The sequence below is a fragment of the Oncorhynchus masou genome, chromosome 14, assembly GCF_036934945.1.
Source record: "Oncorhynchus masou masou isolate Uvic2021 chromosome 14, UVic_Omas_1.1, whole genome shotgun sequence".
In the NCBI taxonomy this organism is placed as follows: Eukaryota; Metazoa; Chordata; class Actinopteri; order Salmoniformes; family Salmonidae; genus Oncorhynchus; species Oncorhynchus masou.
The window spans coordinates 23,197,748-23,223,939 of record NC_088225.1 but is presented as its reverse complement, the minus strand read 5'-3'; the positions used below and the strand labels follow the sequence as shown (position 1 = coordinate 23,223,939).

Below are 26,192 nucleotides of genomic sequence, written 5' to 3'. Positions count from 1 at the left end.
CGTTGTAAGAGAGATGGGGACAGAGAGATGGGGACAGAGAGATGGGGACAGAAGCAGCTTGGACAATCCACTTGATTGAGTTAAAAGCAAATAAGGAGAGCAAATAAATGGAGTCTTGAAACCTCCTTGTCAACTCTATAGCCGATATGAGTACTTGGAATACAGTCTTATAAACCCACCCATACAATCATATGAAATTCAATGGAGATGTGCAAATCAGGCCTGGAGATCGAAATAAGATCTCAGAATTTCATTTTTTCCAGTTTTCCATTGTGGATATGCAGTGTAAACCTGACTATGAGGAAGCATTGAGGGAGAAGAGGAGAAAAGCCTTCACCCAGGTTAGAAAGCTAGGGTCTCCCGCCTCATGGGGGAGTCAGAGGGGGAGAGAGAGAGGGACGGGCTGTTAAACACTACAGTATGGACCTGTTCAGAACAACACTGTAGAATTTGGCCTTTATATTTGTCAGTAGCTGGGACCGGAGGATGTTCTGACAGATGCAGAAGGTACACCTGTTGCAGGTACACATGCAGCGGAGCTTGGCATGGCTGAGGAGACACAATCACAACACACACACGCACATACAAACACACAAAGATGAAGTCAGATCCACATTTGTACACGTTTCCATGGAAACATCACCGTGGGATGGCAGAACCCTGAAAGACAGACCCTGTTCTAGCACCAGATGGGGGGGGGCTTGGACTTTGGGTGACTGAGTTATGAAATAATAACTCCATCAGTAACAAAGGCAAAGAAGATTGGTTATTACTTTACTAAGTGCTGTAATACAGAGAAAGTGGTAAGAACTAAGTACTGAGCATTATGAAAGTTACATATCTTGAGGAACATTCTTCACATACATACATACAGAAGGAGACATGTCCTCTGTAATAACATACAGAAGGAGACATGTCCTCTGTAATAACACACAGAAGGAGACATGTCCTCTGACATGTCCTCTGTAATAACATACAGAAGGAGACATGTCCTCTGTAATAACATACAGAAGGAGACATGGCTGTCCTCTGTAATAACATACAGAAGGAGACATGTCCTCTGTAATAACATACAGAAGGAGACATGTCCTCTGTAATAACATACAGAAGGAGACATGTCCTCTGTAATAACATACAGAAGGAGACATGTCCTCTGTAATAACATACAGAAGGAGACATGTCCTCTGTAATAACATACACCTTTCATTAGTGGTAATACCACAATCATCCTTAGGTAGAAGAGGGGAAAGCCACAGAGAATGAAGGAAATAGTGACAAAGTGATGAGAAAGTTCAGGGTAATTCAATAAAAACAGCTAAGCCTTCTCAGAATCTCCAGGTTGACCATTAAATATACATGGAACTAAACCATTATAATCTTACCTGTTGGCCTGGGTTATATAGCATGAGTCACTCTGACCTACAATCGATCTGCAGCCGGAGACGGTACTGAAACAGTCCGTACCAAATCCCCAACGAACGCAGAATAATAGTAGTGCCCTAACTACATAAAGAACTCTGTTCACTATCAAGAGAGATGTCTGAAACAGGTGAAGCACTGTAGTGCATAGAGCAGAAGCTGCTGATTATTTCTGTCAAAAGATTCCAGTCCAGTCATTTGAAGAGCGAGGGCCTGGATTCTTAGCTATAGGCCTCTATGCCTTGGGAAAGACAATGCTTTTAACATTAGATAACGGAAGTTCTTCCCTGTAAAGCGGAGATTTAAGGCTCAATTAAATGGACATGAATCTAATCCAATGGCTAATCTCTTAAATAAAGCACAAGACTAACTCTACCTCTCATAGAGAATGAATGGCTAAGTCTGTAACACCCATTCAGTACAGCTGACTGGGGAGACTTCCTTCAAGGCCAAAGGATTTTCAGTGGATTACCTTCGTTTTGGGACTTAAAAGGCCTAGTCATCACCTTACAGTACCACAACACATTGACAGTTGCCAACGCTAAGGAACTGAAATAAAACAGCACCTAAAATATCCCCCCCCTCTCAGGAAGAAGCAGCTTAATGTAGGACTAGAGAGGAAGGGAGACATGGAGGACAGTGGGGGGCTCACCCCTGCTCATACACAGGGGATCAATAGAAAGCCAGGGGTGTCTGGAGACGTCATACAGGACGTAACGAGGTCACAGAGGGCTGGCTGGAGGAAAAGACACCGGGCTGACGGTGAAGTCAGACGATGGAATTAGGACCACTATGGTCTTTGAGGGGACTATACTCACAGGTACATGGCCATGGTGGTGAGTTTGGTGTAGAGGTCTTTGAGGGGACTATACTCACAGGTACATGGCCATGGTGGTGAGTTTGGTGTAGAGGTCTTTGAGGGGACTATACTCACAGGTACATGGCCATGGTGGTGAGTTTGGTGTAGAGGTCTTTGAGGGAACTATACTCACAGGTACATGGCCATGGTGGTGAGTTTGGTGTAGAGGTCTTTGAGGGGACTATACTCACAGGTACATGGCCATGGTGGTGAGTTTGGTGTAGAGGTCTTTGAGGGGACTATACTCACGGGTACATGGCCATGGTGGTGAGTTTGGTATAGAGGTCTTTGAGGGGACTATACTCACAGGTACATGGCCATGGTGGTGAGTTTGGTGTAGAGGTCTTTGAGGGGACTATACTCACAGGTACATGGCCATGGTGGTGAGTTTGGTATAGAGGTCTTTGAGGGGACTATACTCACAGGTACATGGCCATGGTGGTGAGTTTGGTATAGAGGTCTTTGAGGGACTATACTCACAGGTACATGGCCATGGGTGGTGAGTCGGTGTAGAGGTCTTTGAGGGGACTATACCTACAGGCATGGCCATAGTCGGTAGAGGTTTTGAGGGACTATACGCAGGTACATGGCCATGGTGGTGAGTTTGGTATAAATGTCTTTGAGGGACTATACCACAGGTACATGGCCATGGGTGTGTAGAGTTTGGTAGAGGTCTTGAGGGGACTATACTCACACAGGTGAGCATATAAATGTCTTTGAGGGACATATACCACAGGCATGAGTTTGGTGGCCATGGTGGGTGGTGAGTATACTCACAGGTACATGGCCATGGTGGTGAGTTTGGTGTAGAGGTCTTTGAGGGGACTATACTCACAGGTACATGGCCATGGTGGTGAGTTTGGTGTAGAGGTCTTTGAGGGGACTATACTCACAGGTACATGGCCATGGTGGTGAGTTTGGTATAGAGGTCTTTGAGGGGACTATACTCACAGGTACATGGCCATGGTGAGTTTGGTATAAATGTCTTTGAGGGGACTATACTACAGGTACATGGCCATGGTGGTGAGTTTGGTATAAATGTAGACTATACTCACAGGTCTTAAAATGTTCTTGAGGGGACTATACTCACAGGTACATGGCCATGGTGGTGAGTTTGGTATAAATGTCTTTGAGGGGACTATACCACAGGTACATGGCCATGGTGGTGAGTTTGGTGTAGAGGTCTTTGAGGGGGACTATACTCACGGGTACATGGCCATGGTGGTGAGTTTGGTGTAGAGGTCTTTGAGGGGACTATACTCACAGGTACATGGGCCATGGCAGAGCTGGTAGAGGGCCATTGAGGGACTATACTCACGGGTACATGGCCATGGTGGTGAGTTTGGTGCAGAGGTCCTTGTTGGGCGTCCACGGTGTTGCAGGTCCAGGGTTGGGGCGGGTGTAGCTTGTTCTTGCGGCAGAAGTCCAGTGGGGGTCAGGCTGGTGCTGGCGCGCCTCGTGCAGGTCTGACTTGGAGGCGACCATCATGCCGCGTCTTGCTGTCCATGAAGTATTGCTGTCACATAGGTCAAAAGGTTCAAGTTCAGAGGGTAGTTATAAGAACAAGACGGAGGTAAGGATTGTTGATATCATAACATTTTGGTAAACAGTTTCCAGAAGGTGAAAAGCTGAGAGCTGAGTCCCTCTATTCCAGTGTAGTGAATCAAGGATCAGGGCCCATACTCACAAAGCATCTCAGCGGAGTGCTGATCTAGGATCAGTTTTGCCTTTTAGATCATATGGACAGGGGGACCTGATCCAAGATCAGTCCTCCTATAGACATGGTGAATACAGGCCCAGGACTAAACTAAGGACTGATGGATTTGATACAGTTTGTCAGTTAGGTACTGTACACACCTTGTAGACCTTGGCACAGTACTCAAAGGAGCGCGGGTTGTTGACGTCATACACCAGGCAGACCACGTCACACGCCAGGTCCTCCTCTGAGAGGAAGTCAAAGTCTGGCATCACCTCATGAAGCTACAGGGAGACAAAAGAGGAGAGAGAGGGGTGAAGAGGGAGAAGGGGGAATAGTTGAGAACTGCTCAATGTCAACGTCTCAGCAGAAGGGCCTCTCTAGTATTCACTGTGTAGCACTGAACATATTAGTTTCCAAAACATATGAGGGGAAAACACTCATGATTTACTGCTAGACAGCTGGACACATAAAACACAGTATTATAAATTATACAACTGTATTATAATCCATCTCCCGGGTTTTAATTCCATACGCAGAAAGCATGAGCATGAGAGAGAGATGGCACAGCCTCACCAGTAAGTACTTCTCCAAGCCGGTAGACATACGTGGTGTTGATGGAGAAAACGATTTATGGTCTTCTTCTGATCTTCCGCTGCTCGCTATAATGCAGAAACACGACCACCACTCCACATTGATACAACAGTACATGTTATTCCTCACTGCTAAATAGTTAAGTTTGTGTAATAATAATAATAATAATAATAGATAGTTTGCTATGTCTTAAAGGAGTTGGTAACACAGTAACAGACTGCCCAAGTCACCCTGGCTACTTAAGAGTAGCTATGAAACAGAAATGTGTGCTTAGCAGGTAGCAGTGAGCCTTCCATGGAAAAGCCAGGATCATGTACATTAGGCACCAAATTAGGAAGAAAACTGAATGAAACAGGGAGGGACTACCTGAATTTGTCCAATAAGAAAAAAACATATTTTTGCATTGCAAAACATTTTGCTGGGGTGTGCCATAATGAATACACCCCAGTTGTCCGGTAGCTCCAGGGACTCACCAGCAGGTTGCGACCCAGAAAGGCCTGCAGGAAGCTGGTCTTGCCACTCCCCCTGGCTCCCAGAATGTTACAGCGGAACACGCTGCGCTGCGTCTGCTTCTTCTGCAGGTCGATGCGCTTGTTACGGGTCACTGAGGGAGGAGAGACGGGTGAGGAACAACATATACAGATATACAGATGCATGTGCGCGCAAACACACAACTACAGTGACTGTAGATTTATAGTAACTCACCACTAATTAGGTTTCAAATGCACAAACAGAGAGGCCACAATAATTAACACCAATACATGACAAGCATATAAACCTAGTCACGCACGCTCACATTACCTGTGATGGCTGCTGCCTGGGACTCCTGCTCACAGATGATTGAGTAGCCCAGGTAGCCCAGGTACTCCAAGCAGCGCTGCACATCCAGGTAGGTCGTTAACCTGGCCAATCAGACAATTGAAGGCCTGTTAGTGTGTGTCTGTCGGCGGGGGGCTTTGGTACACATCTACGGTAGCATACGAAAGTGAAGAAGTTTGCGTTTCAGCAAAGCGCTGTATAACTGCATTACCAAATCATTCAAGTTAGACAGAGGTAACAGGTAGTGTAGTCCAGGTATGCTGGCCTAACTCACGTCCACTGTGACAGGTAACCCTGGTAGGTGATCCAGCCCTGGTCGTTGGTACACACTGTGTTGTTGACGTCGGGGCCCCAGGGCATGTAGGGAAACACTTTGAACAGGTCCTTGACTTCCTCCGGAGACAAGGCACAGTCTCTGTCCTGACACACACACACACACACACACACACACACACACACACACACGGTTAGGACCACTGTTCTAAAAATATGATTGTGTAGGGTTGCAATATTCCGGTAACTTTCCCAAAAGCCGGTTGGAGGATTCCCTCCCTGCTTATTCCCTCCTGATTCCGGGAAACTTCCAACTGGGACTTTGGGAAAACCTGTGAATGTTTGTCCTGTGTGAGGCAGAAGGGAACCACAACAGTAGCAGTTATGTCATCCAAGACTTACTTTGTCGTGCTTGTCGAAGACACTCTGGAGGAAGAGGTACGCGTTGTGGTTGAGCTCAGTGGTGCAGTCAGCAGGTATTTTTAGCCTGGCACGGACAAGAGAACATTCCGGATTAATCTCATTAAAAGTGCTATGGCTAAACTGGCATTGTTCAAAAGGCTCACCCTGGGAAAGACCTAGTGCCACTGAAAGTCATAACAAGTAGTGTAAGATGCACCCACAGACAGCTTGATGGTTCAGTAGGTTTCATCAACGTTAACATCTTGGACACAGTGTAAAGAAGTGAGAGCCTGCAGAGCAGATGTCTTTTATCTGCTAATAATTGAAACTGAATTGGGGCCAGAGAGTCATTGTTATGCTCGTCCAGCCTTACATAAACAGGTGTATATCTCCCTCTTTCTTGCCCAGAGGTAAGAGTTGCCCATACGTACGGCAGGGCTGTGTTCTGTAGGCGCGAAAATGGAAGAAAGCGCTCAAACACAGAGTGAAAGTTATCACTATCTACACTTGTCCAGAACAGGTCGTTTTTGTTTTCCGCAGTAAAGCGTTTACTACGATGTGCCCTAATGCACATGACCCCTGGTCCAGGGGGTTCATGTCCACTCACAGGGGGAACAGGTATTCCTGGTGAAGCTCCAAGTCGTCGTCGTACCCAAACCTCCGCAGCACCGGGCTCCAGGTGGTCTCGTGACGCCCTCTGGATGAAAAGCGTGTGCAGAAACAAGAACCCAGGTGGCCAATCAGGTGAAGAATGACTACACGCCAGAGATACACCCAGACACACCGTTAGGAGATGGACACAGTACACTGGTAAAGGGTTATTAAATATGTTATTCATGCATGACCTTTATCAGCTGGTTACAGAAGAGAGCACAAGGAGAGTGGGCAGAATAGAGCGAGATGGAAAGAGAAAAGAGAGAGATTGAATGAGAGATGGAGAGAGAATAGAGATTGAATGAGAGAGATGGGAGAGAGAATAGAAAGATTGAATGAGAGAGATGGAGAGACAATAGAGAGAGATTATAGAGAAACTGAATGAAAAAGAAGGGAGTTACTCATAAATGTGGTCAGTCTCACCTTGAGCGTGGAGTCCGTTTGTCCTCAACCTCAAATCACATGTTCTTCCTCACCACGTTCTTGACATCCTCTAAGGCCTGGGGCGCCAGGGGCATGTTGAAACACGTCCTCTACCAGACACACAACACATGTGTCACCCACACAGAACTACTATACCCACACAGAACTACTATACCCACACAGAACTACTATACCCACACAGAACTACTATACCCACACAGAACTACTATACCCACACAGAACTACTATACCCACACAGAACTACTATACCCACACAGAACTACTATACCCACACAGAACTACTATACCCACACAGAACTACTATACCCACACAGAACTACTATACCCACACAGAACTACTATACCCACACAGAACTACTATACCCACACAGAACTACTATACCCACACAGAACTACTATACCCACACAGAACTACTATACCCACACAGAACTACTATACCCACACAGAACTACTATACCCACACAGAACTACTATACCCACACAGAACTACTATATCCACACAGAACTACTAAACCCACACAGAACTACTATACCCACACAGAACTAGAGTGAAGAATGAAAGTCTACAGACAGCACAATGCTGCATCCAAGTGCTTCAACAATAAATCACTCAACACACATCACCTAAACACAACTGAACATACGTCCGGTGAGACCAAAATGGGAAAGAAACAGTCTATTCCAACAAATCTGACACAGCTACTAATGTAACGTGGTTTGGGATATATGAAGTCACAAGCAGATATGTATACAGCTTTGCACCATTCACTAGAGGACAAAAGATGCTCTGAAAGGGTTTCTAAATCAACCACCTGTCTGCAGGCTACCGGTGAACCCACTAATAACCTATCCCTCCCCCTCTCTTCCACTCAAGTTAAAATAAACTGCCATTGGAAAAGGAAGTAAATCAGGTTATTTCACTTCAGCCAGATAAAGCACACAAGCCTGCAGCTACAGCCAAGAAAGGTTTTCCCACAAGGTTTATTTTCCCATAGTGAGGCTCCTACCTGGAAGAAGTTGAGTTCTTTGTCGTTGAGGATGCCATCGTTGTCCAGGTCTGACACTTTGAAGATGCAGTTAGAGACTTGATGCAAGACGGTTTCATCTGAATAAACACAAAGTATACATTTGAAATATGTAAAATATTATATTCTGGAGAGCTAAAAAAATAGATGTCTGTGTACCCATGGTAGCGCTAGGGAAACGTTTGATTGCCTAACCTGACCAGGAAAAGTAACTACATAGTTAGGGTAGCTAGGGACCTGGAGTTTTCCTCTGCCTCCCCACCTCCTTCTCCTCTGGGCAGCATAGGGGTCCTGTAGGGTGAAGCACTGCCTTCTGGGCATAGAACAGCTCTGAGATGTTCTTCAGGTTTTTTGGCAGAGCACTGAGAAACACAAAAGATACAGTAACCTCAAAAACCAGGTGGAACAATACACTGAGAAACACAAAAAATATACAGTAACCTCAAAACCAGCTAGAACAATACACTGAGAAACACAAAAAGATACTAACCTCAAAACCAGAACAATACACTGAGAAACACAAAGAGATACAGTAACCTCAAAACCAGGTGGAACAAACACTGAGAAACACAAAGATACAGTAACCCAAAACCAGCTGGTACACTAAAACACAAAGATACAGTAACCTCAAAACCAGGTGGATTGGAAACACAAAGATACAGAGGTGGACAGGAAACACAAAGATTATCAAAACCAGGTGGAACAATACACTGAGAAACACAAAAGGTTAACCTCAAACCAGGTGGAACAATACACTGAGAAAAAGACCCCTGCTGGGTCTAAGCCCCATGTATTGGAAAGGAGACAGGAAACCATTATGTTCACTTTAGTAACATCTTTAGGGTCTGAAAGAAAGGCAAGTTTAAGCACTGCATCAGCGCAAGAGGCGTCACTGCAGTCCCTGGTTCAATCCAGGCTGCATCACATCCAGCCATGATTGGGAGTCCCTCTTGGGACAATTGGCCCAGGATCATCCAGGTTTGGCCGGGGTCGGCCGTCATTGTAAATAATAATTTGTTCTTAACTGTCTTGCCTAGTTAAATAAAGGTTACATTTACAAAGCTAAAACCAATTGTGTTACAGAGCATTATGGGTACTGTAGGACATCAGCCGCCACTGTTGAAATAAAGGGTTAAGCCGGCATTTCATAGTACTGTGTAAACCATGTGTATATGACAAACCTGACTAATGACCTATCCCACTTCTTTAACTACTTGGTTATACACATCAATTGGTTCTCAATCAGCTTGAGTTGTTGCATTTAGGTGCATTGCAGATTTATGGTGCTTCAGTGAAAAAACACTCAAGCCACGAGACCAACCTCTTAGTGGTCTAAATGAGGTCATGGAAAGCAGAACGTCATCTCTCAATGTGAAACTAGCGTCCAGAAACAGCCAGGCTATAAACACCAGTGGCCAGTTATGACAAGGGGCTGATTCCACACCAGGGGGGAAGAGAGTGTACAGATGTCAAATATGTAGAGACTGAACAGTGTTGCATCACGTACAAGTACCCATGAACCTTGTGCAGTACAACTGCATAACGGATCCTGACCAGGTTGTCACTTCAACACATCTGACTGTGTGTATTCTCTGTGTGTGTGTTCCAACACGTCGTCCTCCACCTCCACTACTTTTATCCTGTAATGAATCTAGCCAGAGAGGACATGTGACTGGGTTGTCACATGAGACCAATGGAAGAGTGATGTAGCCAACTACTTTCCTCCATGATAGAAATGCGTCTCAGCACACAGCGTATTGACACTCAGTCAGTCAGCAGAAAGACACAGAGGGGTCATGTTCATTAGGCACCAAATAAAACAAAGAAACTGACTGAAAAGGGCTAATTTACTATGTGGACTGGGCTAATAAATGCTTATTTTTATTTTACGTTGCAAAATGTTTTATTTTGTGTGCCATAATGAATACTGCCAGGGTCTCTGCAGCAGAAAGACAGACCATTTACCCGCCATCAGATAACATTCTAACTGAAGTCAGGAGTTAGCTGAAACATTAGGAGTCTCCCAGCCCAGGGCCAGCAGACAACCTACATCACAAGGTCAATGCATCAATTAGATTTTTAATGTCAAAGTTTTCAGTTGTTGGGATTTCAGAACCGGGATAGAATATGAAACCATTGTTGATTAAAGTTCTGCAGGCCTGAATTCAATTAATCAGATGATCAGAGACCCTTAAAATACATTTCTAGTAGTTCAATACCATTTTGATTGAGCCTCAACGCAAGTGTAACACAACAACTTTCATTAGCCTAGCTATATGGTCATTCTCAATGTACTCTTGCTCGGCACTCAAAATGGAGGCGGTAAACAGTCACCAGTCAGTGTTCTCTTACCTCCACGAGGTCTCAATGTCAGAGTACTGGTTCATGATGGGCAGGATGGTCTCCATACTGCTGTGTTCTACCAGGTCTGACTTATTCCCCACCAGGATCAGTGGTACCCTGCAACAACATCATATATGATCTTATATGGGGCGGCAGGGTAGCCTAGTGGTAGCCGAGCCTATTGTCTGAGAATGTCTCAAAAGGAATATTTTGTCCTCAGGGGTTCTAGACTCCAATAGATTGTCAGTGTCACCTAACAGATCAAACCTTCAAGCTCCAGTATGTTATACTAAACTCTAACAGTAATCCAGGCAGACTTCGCCTTGACACCAGATCCTATTAAAGAAATCCAGGCTCAATCCAAGACAACGTTATCTGGCTGTCTGCCGGAACACACAAAGCAGAATAAACACTATGGTCCTTCAAAACCTACTGTATGTAAAATGCAGTGTTCTATATGGAAAATAAACATGTGATTCTAGGTGACAACATAAGGCTAAAAACATTAGGACTGTTTTCCTCAGAAAATATAGTCCGCTCCATGTTTCGTTCCCTTGCCACGATACCTCAGAGTATCGTGATACTGGTATTGTGACAACCCTAAAATCAATGTTGTCTGGCTGTCTGCAATTCAACTTACAGCTAAGAGGTGACAACAATGTCCATGACCTTCTGCTTCCCATATGGAAAACTGATCCATTGTTTCACACTGTCTTTTTTCATTTGACCCCTTTTTCCTCCCCAATTTCATTGTATCCAAATTGGTAGTTACAGTCTTGTCTCGTCGCTGCAACTCCAGTACGGACTTGGAAGAGGCAAAGGTCGAGAGCCGTGCGTCCTCCAAAACAGGACCCAACCAAGCCGCACTGCTTCTTGACACAATGCCCGCTTAACCCGGAAGCCTGTCACACCAATGTGTCGGAGGAAACACACCGTACACCTGGTGATCGTGTCAGCGTGCACTGCGCCCGGCCCGCCACAGGAGTCGCTAGAGCGCAATGGGACAAGGACATCCCTTCCAGCCAAACCCTCCCTAACCCGGACGACGCTGGGCCAATTGTGCCCTGTCCCATGGGTCTCCCGGTCGCGGCCGGCTGCGACAGAGCCTGGACTCTAACCAGGATCTCTAGTGGCACAGCGATGCAGTAGACCATTGCACCACTCGGGAGGCCGTATCACACAGTCTTACATTACATAGATGTGGTGAGTCATTCAGTAACCTTTCTTCCATTATCACATTGATATGGAGTAGGTTACACAAACAGGTACAAGGTAGTGTACTTTCCCTTGTCTATGACATAACTGCCCCAGGACTACCTGACATGATGACTCCTTGCTGTCCCCAGTCCACCTGGCCGTGCTGCTGCTCCAGTTTCAACTGTTCTGCCTTATTATTATTCAACCATGCTGGTCATTTATGAACATTTGAACATCTTGGCCATGTTCTGTTATAAGAAGACTGGGCCACCCAACATAGCCTTGTTCCTCTCAGGTTTCTTCCTGAGGTTTTGGCCTTTCTAGGAATTTTTAGCCTAGCCACGGTGCTTCTACACCTGCATTGCTTGCTGTTTGGGGTTTTAGGCTGGGTTTTCTGTACAGCACTTTGAGATATCAGCTGATGTATGAAGGGCTATATAAATACATTTGATTTGATAACTGGTCCCTATAGCAGGCTGGTCTTATAAGAAATGGCATGTCATTGAAATGACTTGACACCCGTTTCAATCTACTAAGTGAAATGTGGCAAAGTTGTCAAAAACTACACCAGCACTTTAGGTGTTGGTGCAGTCATTCCAAATGCACTGGGGATTTAGTAACAGACTGTATACCCCCACTGTCCCTGACTAAGGACACACACACGCAGACACCACAAGCACACTACACACACACCTGCTATCCTTGTCCGTCCTGTCGTTTATGAGGGGAATCAATGGCTTGTCACCTAGAAGAGAGAAAACACGTATCAAACCCTGTTACAGCTGCACTGTCAAGACTCAGAACACAGGCCTGCCCTGCGCTCTCTAATTCAATATGGCCGACATGGTGAACTGAGTTAACAACGTGCAGGCAGTGCGCTGTTACTAAATCAAGACATCTGAATGTCAGTTATTCTTTGTCAGAGAGAATGCTTGGTTTATAAACTGACCTTCTCAATGGACTTCTTGTTGTTGACTGAGTAAACTATGCAAATAACATTTGCCTGTAAAAAAAAGAGAATGTTATTCTACCTTGGTGGGGATAGATGTTTACTTTATGGGGATATTACAGGGTTAAAATGGTATCCTACTTAACCTTTGATATTTCTTGATACAACTGCTCGTCTGACTGTTCTGCTTCTACAGACACAAGACAACAACATCAAAGACAGTATGATATTGTCTTGTCAATCTGACACGTCTCCTACTCCACTGTCATAAGTACTGTCAGTAGAGCACAGTTTCCAGCCATAACATGCATTGACTAAATCCCAGTTCTGAAAAATAACAGTCTGTCTGTAGGGGCAGTCTGACAACACTGAACAGTGTTCAGCATTAAACAGTCAGTATTGATTGGCGTTCAGGCTGTATGGTCTGTGGCGTTACCGGAGGTAGTCCACTATGTGTGTGGGGACTCTCTCTGGAGTTACGTCTGCTGGGATGGTGATCTCCTCCGCTCGAAGGGGAACGTCGTCAGGAACTCCTCGCTGACCAGTGACATGATCAGAGACGTCTTCCCCACTTTGGCTGTGGAACGGAGAGGACAAGTGTGAGTCAGACAGAAGCATCAGTGTGTGATTGCAATCAGAATAGCCTGATTCCAGATCTATTTGTGCTGTCTTGCCAACTCCTATGGTCATGTGACAATGACAATGACCATAGGAGTTGGTGAGATGGCACAAACAGATCTGGAACCAGAAGGCTGAATACTCCCTGTGATGGGAGATCATCTCACACAGGGAGACATCATCAATTGAGCTTTAGTGTCACCTCTCAACATTGTACCATTGTAACAATGTGCAGGTTTCAAGGTACAGTGCCATGCGGTTCTTTGCCAGCTCTAACCCAACAATGCAGTAATCAATATCAATGTTGAACAAAAACAAACAAGGTGGAACAAAAACATGAGAAATAGAAATAAGAACAACATGAAGTAAGTATGCTATATACATGGTCGGTTCCAAAAGCATATTTACAATGTGCAGAGATACTGATAGGGGTATATATGATAGGGGTATATATGTAGGGTATATATGTATAGGGTAAGTGATAAGCATCAGGAAATATGATAAAAAGAGTAGCATATATGATGAATGTATGTGAGTGCATGTGCGTGCATGTGCGTAGTCAGTATAAATATTTGTGCATGCTGTGTGTGAGCAAATGAAGCTTGTGTGTGTGTGTGTGTGTGTGTGTGTGTGTGTGTGTGTGTGTGTGTGTGTGTGTGTGTGTGTGTGTGTGTGTGTGTGTGTGTGTTAGTTTAGTCCTGTGAGAGCGCATAGAGACAGAGTCAACTTTGATAGTCCATGAGGCCATTTTGTTGGCTATTTAGCAGTTGTATGGCTTAGGGAAAGTTTCTAAGGGCCTGTTGGTGTCCAGACCTTCATGCACCGGTACCGCATGGCGGAAGTAGAGAACAGTCTATGGCTTGTGTGGCTGGAGTCTTCAATGATTTTCCAGGCCTTCCTTTGACACAGCCTGATATGTAGAGGTCCTTGAATGACAGTGATGTACTGGCCTGTCCGCACCACCCTCTGTAGCGCCATGCAATCGAGGGCGGTACAGTTGCCATGCCAAGCAGTGATGCAGCCAGTCAAGATGCTCTCAATGGTGCAGCTGTAGAACTTTGAGGCTTTGAAGGCCAATGCAAACCTTTCCATCCTGAGGGGAATAAGTCGCCTTCTTCATGACAGTGCATGTCAGCCATTTAAGTTCTCAGTGATTTGGACACAGAAGAACTTGCACCAGCTCCACTGCAGCCCCAGGATGTGGATGGGGGAGTGCTCGCCCCCTCTCCCGTTTCCTGTAGTCCAAGATCAGCTCCTTGGTCTTACTGATGTTGAGGGAAAGGTTGTTGCTCCAGGACCACACTGTCATGTAACTGACATCCTCCCTTTAGGCTGTCTTATCGCCGCTGGTGATCAGGCCTACCACCGTGTGTCGTCAGAAAACTTGCTGTTGGAGTCATGTGCAGAGTACTGGACGGAACTAATTGTACACCCCCTGTGGGGACCCGTGTTGAGGGTCAGCGTGGCGGAGGTGATGTTGCCTACCCTCACCACCTGGGAGTGGCCCGTCCAGGAAGTCCAGGATCCAGTTGCAGAGGGAAGTGTTCAGTCCCAGGGTCCTAAGCTTGGTGACGAGTTTGGAGGTGACAAAGGTGTTGAACGCTGAGCTGTAGTCAGTGAACAGCATTCTCACATTGTTATTCCTCTTATCGAGGTGGGTGAAAGCAGTGTAGAATGAATTTGAGATTGTGTCGGGCTACGGATCTGCATACATTACAGACTGTTAGACTGATGTGTTGAGTGACTGAAGTGTGAAGATAAGAGCAGCTGGCAAGCATGAACAGGGACTAGTTAAGTGTTGGAGTGTCTTATTAAATTCCATGACTTAATTGAATCCAGCACCATAAGCACAGCCAGAGGACACAGGGCTGCAGATACTGCACAGAGAGTTGCAGTTCTGATACGTTTCAACATGCATCCCTTTTCCTATCATAACCATTGATCTAACGCCAATGGAGGGGTTTTATCAAGCCAGGTTCAATTAGCCTGCAGTAGCATTCACCCATATTATGTTGAGTCAGATCAGTGAATGGGCTCCTGCTTCAAGGGCGGTAGCACAGTTCATCAAGTTCAAGAACAGGGGCAGCCTCTGCAGGTGCATGGAAAGGACTTGTATCTATGGACACTTGAGCTGTGTTTACAGTCTGGCTGCCCAATGCTGATCCTTTTACACTACTACTTGGTCTTTTGACCAATCAGATCAGCTCCTTTTCCAGTAATTGTGAAAATGATCAGTAGTGGGCTGTCTGTGTAAATGCATCCTTGGTTGCGGAGTGATATCACCAACGTTAGCATACACACGTACGGTTTTGGCTGCCCTCTCAAGGGACCTGTCAGCAACGCCAAAGAGAATGTGTCAATGTAGGTCAGCCAGCCAGTTGCATCTGATAAACAGATGTGAGTGAAGAACACAGGGCAGAAAGGAGGACAACCAGCATGTTGTCACAAGTTCCTTTAAAGGTCTCAGTTTTATCACATTTTACCCAATGTACCAATGTGATCATTGACAATAGTCGCTCTCAAAAAAATGTAAATGACATAGCTTAAAAATATATGCATTGTGGATATGGGAGAAGATGAATGTAAATGAAATAGGGCCCTAATTTGCAAAGTGCACTAGATGTGGCGATGGGGATTTGGGAGAAGTGTATTGTGGAGGCCAAAAGTTGCAATGTGGCCAAATGGCTAAAATACACAGATCTGAGCAGAACATGATTTCTACTGGTTCCATGGAATGTCAAGCTGACAGTGTGCACGAGGACAGATCGATAGTGCAAAGCGCGTGCAAGGTTGAGTGAGTGTTATATTGCTACGACCCTAACCTACATTACTGGCTAGCTCGTTAATTACTGTGGCTAGAAGTTACACCAAACATACTTTAAATAACTACAGCTACTGTGTGCGTATTACTAAGTGAACGAACTGAACTTTATTAACTAGCCATTCACATTTGACTGCGGCATTTGCTAGTTAGAGAGGTATTTTGTTGGCTTAACGTCTTCACAATGTCACATTGAATCAGTTCGATGCAATGGTATTCTTAGTTGTGCGGTCATACAAGTACAAAATACAACCTCGGTGTACATTCGTATATACCGTGTATTTTGATTAATTGAATGTATTCGCGGAGTTAAGCTAGCTAGCATGCTAGCTAATTACTGTGTAGGCATCAAGCGCCAGCTATATTTAATGAATCAGCCACTTACGTTCCCCAACGAGTAATATCCTCACGTCCTTCCTCATATTTGCAATTGTTTTTTATTCACAAATCAATAAAGTCTTTGTTCTTTCATAAATATCATATATTCTTTGATGCCGCCCTACAGCAGTTTATCTAATGCCAGGCCTGCGCAGTTTAGACTGCGCTGTCAAACTGTGGTCGGCGCCTCTTTCTTTGTAGGACAAAACGGACGGAGGAATTTCTCCGTTAATTTGTTATCTTTTCTCTCGCTTCTTGTACAATTGAAGTTCCACGCTCAACAGCGATACACATTCTTGTAAATGACATAATTGTTTAAAACGCTATATTCCTTTATTTTCTGTACTTTAATGATATTTTGCACGAAATATTTCAGACGCACACCTCCTCCAGCTGACCTCCAATACCCGGCAACTATGGCAAGCAGTAGCAGACAAACGCTGTCGAAACATACCAGACAACGCATCTGCTACCCTCTAGCGCTCATGTGGTGACATTGGCTTGGAATTCAAATATAGTGGCTTGATTTGATTGTATTGTGAAATGATAAAGAGGCAGGGATTCAATTGCTCTCAACTCAGAAGACGCTGAGGGCTCGAATTGAGGGGGTATGTGAGGGTATGGCATACCCTTTGTTAAAGAAAAGGGCTAAAAACATACCCTTCTAATACATAGTTGTTATATTATCACAGTTTTTATTGGTAATCACAGTTGGTATTAGATATTATTCCAGTTGATATTCATTTTATAATATGTACGCACACTCACACACGTTTACTTTCTCATAGCAACAGAATTGACCATTGTTTCACACTTAAAACAAGTGCACACGGGACACACAACTCTGCCATTTTAATATGTAAGGTTTGAGAATAACAATTTTTACCTTCCATGCCGAGCAAGGCATCTAGTATTTGTCCATAATTTGTGGTGAGACAGTACTGCCCCAATTCATTTTTCAATAATTCCAGTAGAACCATGTATCTGCATTGTAAATAAACAACCCACAGTCCTAGACATTGTCCTCAAAGAAGTAATATATTTAGAGGCCTGCTGTCACTAAGGGGGATACATTCAATGCAGTGATACTGGAAGTTTCTTATATACTGAACAAAAATAGAAACACAACATGTAAAGTGTTGGTCCCATGTTTCATGAGCTGAAATAAAAGATCCCAGAAATGTTCCATATGCACAAAAAAAATGTATTTCTCCAAAATTTTAGGACCACCACATCCGGCTACTTCATCTGCGAGATCATCTGAGACTATCCACCCGGATAGCTGATGAAACTGTGGGTTTGCAAAACTGAAGAATTTCGGCACAAACTTGCCAGAAAACGGTCTCAGGCAAGCTCAACGTTGTGAATAGTGCCCCATCGTGGCGGTGGGGTTATGATTTGGGAAGGAATAAAGCTACGGAAAATTAACACAATTGCATTTTATCGATGGCAATTTGACTCCATAGAGACTCCGTGACGAGATCCTGTCGTGCCCATTGTCGTGCCATTCATCAGCCGCCATCACCTTAAGTTTCAGCATGATAATGGACGGCCTCATGTCGCAAGGATCTGTACACAATTCCTGGAATAAAAAAAAATCCCAGTTCTTCCATGGCCTGCATACTCACCAACCATGTCACTAATTGAGCATGTTTGGGATTGCTCTGGATCGACAGCGTGTTCCAGTTCCCGCCAGTATCCAGCAACTATTGAAAAGCAGTGGGACAACATTCCACATGCCACAATCAACAGCCTGATCAACTTGCGAAGAGGATGTGTCGTGCTGCATGAGGCAAATGGTGGTCACACCAGATGCTAACTGGTTTTCTGTATCTGTGACCAATAGATGCATATTTGTATTCCCAGTTGTGAAATCCATAGATTAGGTCTGAATTAATTTATTTCAACAGACTGATTTCCTTATTTAAACTGTAACTCAGTAAAATCTTTGAAATTGTTGCATGTTGTGTTTATATTTTTGTTCAGTGTAGATGAGTCTTCAGAGTGGGTTTTGCAGCCAATGTTGGTGGAATCTCTGTCTCGAAAGTCAGCTCTCTCTCGAAAGTCAACTCTTCCCTCAGCTCTCTCTCGAAAGTCAACTCTTCCCTCAGCTCTCTCTCAAAAGTCAACTCTTCCCTCAGCTCTCTCTCGAAAGTCAACTCTTCCCTCGGATGTTGGCTTCAGCTGAAACAAGACAAGCCAGAAAAGCGTATATTAGGTTATTCACCATATGGTGTATGAATATATACTATGTACAGTACATGCATAGTGTGTATGTGTGTGTGTGTCAGGGGTTGGTGGCACCTTCATTTGGGAGGACAGGCTTGTGGAATAGACTGGAGGCGGAATCAGTGGCATGGTATCAAATACATTAAACACGTGGTTTCCATGGTTTCCATGTGTTTGATGCCATTCCATCCGCTCCGTTCTGCCCATTATTATGAGCCGTCCTCCCCTCAGGAGTCTCCTGTGGTGTGAATACTGGTGACATGACTCTTACTGGTGTAGTCCTGGGGCTGCATGGGTTTAGAGATGACCTCTCTGAGGGCCTCCACCCACTCTCTCTGTTCCCTCTCCTGCTCACACATGAAGACAAACTGGCGGTCCGGCGTGTCCACTGTGACTCCACACCTCCACCGGTTGCCTCTGGTCCTTTTGGGAATGCACTCACTCACTGAGTAACCATTGGTCTCTGTGCCGATGAACACAACTCCCAGCTCCTCAGCATCCTGTAGTAAACAGACACACACAACATGTTGATAGTGTAGAGATTAGGATTTGAGTGATACACACAGGTACACAGCGAATATATACACACACACACACACACACACACACACACACACACACACACACACACACACACCCTTTTGAGATGATGAGGAGGTGGATCCTTTCTTACCAGCTGGCTTTTGAAGTAAAGGAGCTTCCTGTCTTGGGAGTCCAAGATGAACCATCTCTTTTTGAACATCTCCTTTTGCTTCCCAACAAATACACTTTATTGTCACTGTGTTCATAATGTGATTACATTGTAACAACCAGGTCACTTTACGTTTCTTCTATCCAATGTCATTATTGAGTATGATAATCACAAAGTAACTACCTACCATAGGACCTGTCTTCTCCATGTACCCTTCTTTGAGGTAGTTTCTGGTAATTCTAGTCCTCAACTGTCAGAATACACATAATGAAGAGGAATACAGAAGAAGCATTATAAGCATCAGTTAATTTATTGCTAATTGCAACAGTAGTTATTGATTGCTATGGTTGCTGAATATGTCATTAGGCACTAGAAACCACTGTCTGTTCTTTAGGAAATATTTACATCTAAATGTACTGGTATTCTGCAACATAAAACCAAGCCAATAGTTACTGGAAATACTATCTTGTGACACCCTCTCAAAGTTGAAACGTGTTGAACTTCCTTTAATGCATTGATTCATTGAAGTCTGTCTTCACACGGCATAACAACACCCTATAGTTTCACGTTTTATTAGTCACATGTACAGGATACACGTGGTATAGACCGCCCAATGAAATGCTTACTTCCAAGTTCTTTCTCGACAATGCAACAACAATAAGAAATAAGAATAACAACATAAAGTAAATGGCTCAGTAGAATATAATATACATTTGATCATAAGTATAATAATGGAATTTATAGTATGTTTACACCCTAAAGTGAATGGTCTACAGGGGACAATAAAAATACCAAATTCATGTGGGGGAGACATTGGTAGCCTCTGATTTGACGGAAATAGAGATACTGTGCCGGTACAAACATGGTTGAAAAGAAGGGCAAATACCAGAGAGAACTTTACTGAAATAGAGTCTAACAAACACTTACTTCTTTATCACTTCCTGTGGGGTATGCTGTTTTCAGGTAGGCAAAGCGAGCAGCTCGAATGGCATTGAACCAGTTGACAATCTCCTAAGCAGGGAAGACTAGTAAGCTTTACACACTGATATACAGCATAATCTGCTACAGTTTTTATGGCATCCTCCTATCTCCAACCAACTGTGAATACAAGCAGATCAACAAAGATCTCAGACAAAAATACTAACAAAAGCTTGTTTTGCAAAGTTGTAAATATTTTAGCATGGATTCTTGCTCACTTATCCACTTCCTCGTGTTTTGGATGAGGCCATGTGACGGCAAACGTCTTTCTCTTATCTCAACTGGTAGTACCAGGAGATCAGTTTGTGATTTATCCAACTCCTCTGTACTTTTCACTTTCATAACAAACATATGGCAAAGGAGTTGTATAAAACACACAGTGACAGATCTTTGATCACCAGGCTATACAAAAGCTACTCTTCTATAATAAAGAGCGAAATACAGAGAGAAATGCCCACCTCTCCACTTTCGTGGTAGACAAAAATACTTCTGGTGTGGCTGTCTTTCTGGTAGGTAATCTGCAGACCATGGGCGTGACCAATTTTCTCAGGTTGAAAGGTCACATTCACGTCTTTGATGGAGATGAGCGCTTTGGGCCCTTTGGACGGCTGAGGCGCAGAGTGATGATGTGTACAATGCAAGCCCAGTGAAAATTCAACAATGTGGCTTAACTATTTGTAAGCCTGACTTGAGAGAAAACTGAACATATGTCATAGTCAAATTATGTTAAGATGATTCACAAGTGAACCCCTGTAAATATTAGCAGAGCTATGGCACTGAACTCTTTTCACCTTTCAGTAAACACATGTCCAGGAGGGGGTGTATTTGAGATGGGAGTATCTAGAATTGACAATTGATAAATGCCATTGGATGAGGTAATGTTTTGGTCCTAAGTGGTACCAAGAACGAGATAAGAACTTCATTTAGGAGACCAAACTGAACAATAATTTATAGCTAATGCTGTCTAGCTATGGGATACTCCTCTTTCAAGTAAAGGGTAATTTGTGTAATGATCCTAAGATCTGTTATTCGTCATGTGTGTCTTGGCTATAAATGATACTAAGAACTGTTTTGTAAGCACTCTCAGAGAATTCATTTATAGACACTGAATTGATCTGAGAGTCACAGGGCTATGGTGAAGCTCATATATAATTAAATATGGACTTTATAACTTACTCTGACTTGTGTGTGGTTTGCTCTCTCAATGTTTAGTAATACAGGAAATTACCATGACAGGCACTGAACTCTTTTCACCTTTCAGTAGTCACACGTTCAAAGTATGTGACCATTAACAGTTTAGAAATTTGGCCGTGCAGCAAAGCTACCCAGCATGTCAATGACCTCACACTTACATCCTCCTTGTTGAAGTAAGACAGGGTGAATTCCTTCTCAGACAGAACAAACTTCCTTCTCTGAAACTGTCCCTTCTCCTTCCCCTTCTTCCACAGCATCCCTTCATAGAAACCTGGAATGGACCCAAAGAAGTGTACTCTGTTACGTCTCCGTAACTCATCAATACATGTGGGTATGCCTCTCATGTCTCTGTGTGTGGTTTTCACTCAAGTGAACGATGCTCTGCTGTAGGTCCACAGAAGTGTCAGTGTGACAAGAATAGGTTTTTCTTGTCAGTGTACGATGAACAAACTACATTGACCCTGCAAAATGCCTCACTGTGGACAGTATTTCAATGTATGTCATTTAGCAAACGCTATTATCCAAACCGACCTACAATCATGCGTGCATACATTTGTCATGTATAGGTGGCCCTGGGAATCAAACCTACTATCCTGGCGTTTCAAGAGCCATGCTCTACCAACTGAACTACAGAAGACCACAATTAAAATAATACAGAAATATAGAAGAAATGGCAGAGGTTCTCTGTGTTATAACATGTGATTTGAACGTCCACAGACAAGCAGTAAAGCCAGTTCACCTGTTGTGTAGGCCAGTGGGGATACTTTGTCTCGCCGGTAAATTCCATCCTCTCATATTTTGCTCTTATCCACTGCTCCCTTAAGACGCTGTTGGTAAAAAGGATGAAATGTTCTACAGTTTCTCAGGCTTATCGGATCCTTGAGTCCACAGTTTCTCCTGCATTGTTTTAGACAGGGTGAATAGAAACCCTGAGTATTGTCCATTGCATTTGTTTTTCTTAAACCTTCAAAAGACAAATAATTTTTCATTGGGAGGGAGAGACAACAATTGACTGGCTAGTTAAATGATTTATAATTCCATTGTCAGAAGTTCCACTTCTTTATTTTTTTTTAACAATACAATCCTTTCCTTCCCCTTCCTACATTGATACGCAAAGTCAGCATCCTTCAACTTCCCTAAATGCTGCCATTCGTTTGTACAAAAACGAGTGCCCAGTGCCAAGAGCACTTGTCAGTGAAGTAGTGAAATGTCCTGGGATGGCAATACTTACGCACAGTCTTCTTGCTGGGGCCGGTAGTAGAATGCTGGGACTGCTTTCTCATAGATGGCTCTGCCTGTGGCATTTCCATTGGTTTTCATGAACTTTGTACCCAAACAAACACCCCAAAAGAAGGAAATTGACAGAGGACATAAATACATTGTATTGATTAAGATTGCAAACCAAACCAGTACCCAAAGTGGTGCTCCAAGATGAGAACCAGGAGTGAAATTGACATGTAGTGGTCACAAAACCTGGTCTTGAAGAGATACTGGTTGTGAAGACTTTTATTCCACCCCAGCACAAAGTTAATGATCATTTGTTGATGGATTGATCTGGTTAGTGTTGGGCTGGAACGAGACACCTGAACACCCTGTAAGATCTCCAGAACCAGGGTTGGTGTTGACCACTGCTGTAAGAGATCCATTCAGTACCTTGACCAGCTCGTCATCCCAGAAGTCGAGCTGTATGGATTTAACGCGGCTGATGTTGGACAGGTTGCGGTGCACTCCAGAGCAGTTCAGACACACAAATACACCCAGCTTATAGGACGCCCAGTCAGGATCTATACAGTGTATGCAGAGGACGGGAGCATCACCAGAAAGAGACAAGACTCAAGATCACTCAAAACTCATGGAAAAACAGAGATCAAAGAATGAATGACCATCTCTGTGTGGTGTCACTCAGCACTGAAAATCACAGATATCTTTCAAAATAGTAAAATGGTGCTCCGGCCAGTCCTGGCTATTCTGTCACCGAGGCAAGACAGAAATATCGCTGCCCCTGTAAAACTAAAAATAGTACCAGTAAGCAAACTGATGTTGAAAAGTCGTATTTTCCAGATGTTGAAGTTAGGTTCTGAATGAAAGATGAAAAGACGTATTGTCCGGACATTGAAATCAGGTTCCATTTTGGTTCTGAATTAATGTTAAAAATATATATTTTCCCAGAAGTTGAAAACACGTATTTTCCAGACATTTGAAATCAGGTTCATTTTCCGTTCGGAATTAAAGTTGAAAAGGGGCAGAACGACAGATTTGTACCTTGTCAGCTCGGGGATTTGAACTTGCAAACTTTCAGTTACTAGTCCAACGCTCTAAGCACTAGGCTACCCTGCCACTTTGTCAACATCATTTATAGATGTCTATGTTTGGGCCAAATCAACGCTTATCCAGGCCAGATCAAAAACCAACGTCCGTGGAAATCAAGGCCGGGCTGGACTGCACCAAAAAACAACTGCTGGTCCGTGCTTACTGGGGTGTTGCCTACCCTGTCCACCTGCAACGTAATTTTATGAATGCCCATCCATGTGTTAGGCCCACCATTTGTAAAACAGGCTGTTGCATTTGTTTTATTAGTCCTGATTCCTGTGACTAATCAATTTGGCTATTTAAGCTCTAAATATCAGCTACCTAACTTTATCAGGAGTTATCCTGAGCCTATTTGCAATGTGTTTACACCACAAGAGGTTGGTGGCACGTTAATTTGGGAGGATGGGTTTGTGGTAACGGTTGGAGCGAAATAGGTAGAATGGTATCAAATACAACAAACACACGGTTTCCATGTGTTTGATGCCATTCCATTTGCTCCATTCCAGCCATTATTGTGAGTCGTCCTCCCCTCAGCAGCCTCCACTGGTTTACACAGCAGGAAATACAGAAGTATTTTATTTTTCACTATGATCAGCTCATCAAAAACAAACTTGAAACCACAGATCATGACAATTTAGCTCCTATGGTGAAAGTCCTGGACAGCAGTTGTAGCCTGATTATCCATTCCATATTTCCTAGTTTACTTTGACGGTCCTGTTTTAGGATATTGTAATGAGCCTGTAAGGCCACCGAAACTCACATGTAGTTTGTTGACTCACAAACATTCGAGTACGATTATTTCCCATAAAATGATCAAGTTGTAATTTGGATGAACACAGTGCACCCAAGCACTAACTGAAAACACACAAGCGCCTCTCGAAACTCTCTCCCTCAGCATGCCCCAGCGTCATCGTCACATACAGCAACTAATTTGCATAACATAGGCTGAGAGACGCTCGAATGTGTAAGCATATTACAACGGTGTGTTCATAAATTAACTTTGGAGTGCCAGAGTGCACTCTGGGCGTTCGTAAATTCAAAGCATTGTCAGACACCTCATTCTGGCAATTGTAAGGCTGTTTTCATGTTATCTAGAGCGTTGGCGACTAACTGTGCTGCTGGCAACAATTTAATAACTTGTTTTTGCCGACGTTTACGGACACCTGTCATATTCAACGTCTGTTGCGCGTTGGAAAATGCATGTTACTCTGTGCTCTGACACACAGACGAGAGTGCTCTGAAATGGGAGTAGATCGCCAGAGTGAATTTACGAACGCACCTAATACGTTGATGGTTAACATGTCAGCACATTTTTTTATTTGATTGGGCGTCATTTAGTTAGGCTATTTGATCGGAGAAACCTGCATGATGTCTCACTACATTGTCATAGCTTTTATCTCCAGCCTGTGGGCTACAGAAAAGGTCACATACCATATACGCTACGATATCTGCTACATGATTTATGTGAATTTTTTTGACGGAAAGTTGGTGGAGTATGGCAGCGATGCGTCAAAGTCTCCAACAGCACCCCAGAAAGGCGCGCTGGGAATAGACGAGCTAAATATTTTTGAGCCCTGCCTAAAACAAAGTGGGCACTGCTTATCACAAGGCGGCATCGGCGCTCACCTAAAAAGCCCATATGACACTGGTTGAGAGAAATTTACATTGTTTTGGGGCTAGAATTACGTGAGGTTGGAGGTGCGTCTTGGTCAGTTTAGCTCAGAAAAAGACACCCTCTTCAATCTTCCGCCATTGGCGGTCGCCTAATGAGCGGGCAAGCCTTGTAGGTAGAAGTTATTGTTGAGTAGTGAGAAAGCATGTCTACATGACACACACAAGCATTTACCCTATACATGACTATTTAACACACCACACACATACAAGTCAGAACATGGGCTGAATTATTTCATGTGAAGAAATAGTACACTCATTGGCAACTTCATCCCTAACTCTTGAATTGACTAGGATTTAAATGGAACTACATTGTCACTCACCCGGCGCGCTACAGTCTGCGCATTGGTTGTTTTCTGGCAGTTTCCCCAATTCCAGCAAAATCGTTTTGTTTCTGTCCTTGTTTGCCATTATTTTGCGAATATAAATCTGTATCGAATGTAGGAAATATTTTGGTTAAATATGAGTGGTGTAATTAGCCATTTACGTAACGAAATACAAATGTTGACGTTTCTGTGAGTTTGGACGTAAACTGGAACGTGTTACGTAGGACCACGACGAACGTAAAATGCTTGTGATTTTTATTTTGTAACCTCCCACTACAGAAATGAAAACATGACGCGTGTG

General features: G+C 43.8%; 1 protein-coding gene and 1 pseudogene across 1 annotated transcript; both read right to left on the bottom strand.

The window, feature by feature from the left end:
• LOC135553839 (mitochondrial Rho GTPase 1-A-like) overlaps positions 1-17,033 on the bottom strand; it is a 17,313-nt pseudogene extending 280 nt beyond the window's left edge.
• Positions 17,034-17,167: 134 nt separating this feature from the next.
• LOC135554559 (arf-GAP with dual PH domain-containing protein 2-like) lies at positions 17,168-26,116 on the bottom strand. Its single transcript, XM_064986924.1, is given in 12 exon segments — positions 17,168-18,676; positions 18,993-19,221; positions 19,395-19,472; positions 19,600-19,662; positions 20,340-20,423; positions 20,849-20,998; positions 21,743-21,855; positions 22,324-22,344; positions 22,347-22,411; positions 22,816-22,907; positions 23,238-23,368; positions 25,889-26,116. Coding segments are annotated over 12 exon segments (1,143 nt in total). The 5' UTR covers positions 25,977-26,116; the 3' UTR covers positions 17,168-18,647.
• Positions 26,117-26,192: the final 76 nt, after the last annotated feature.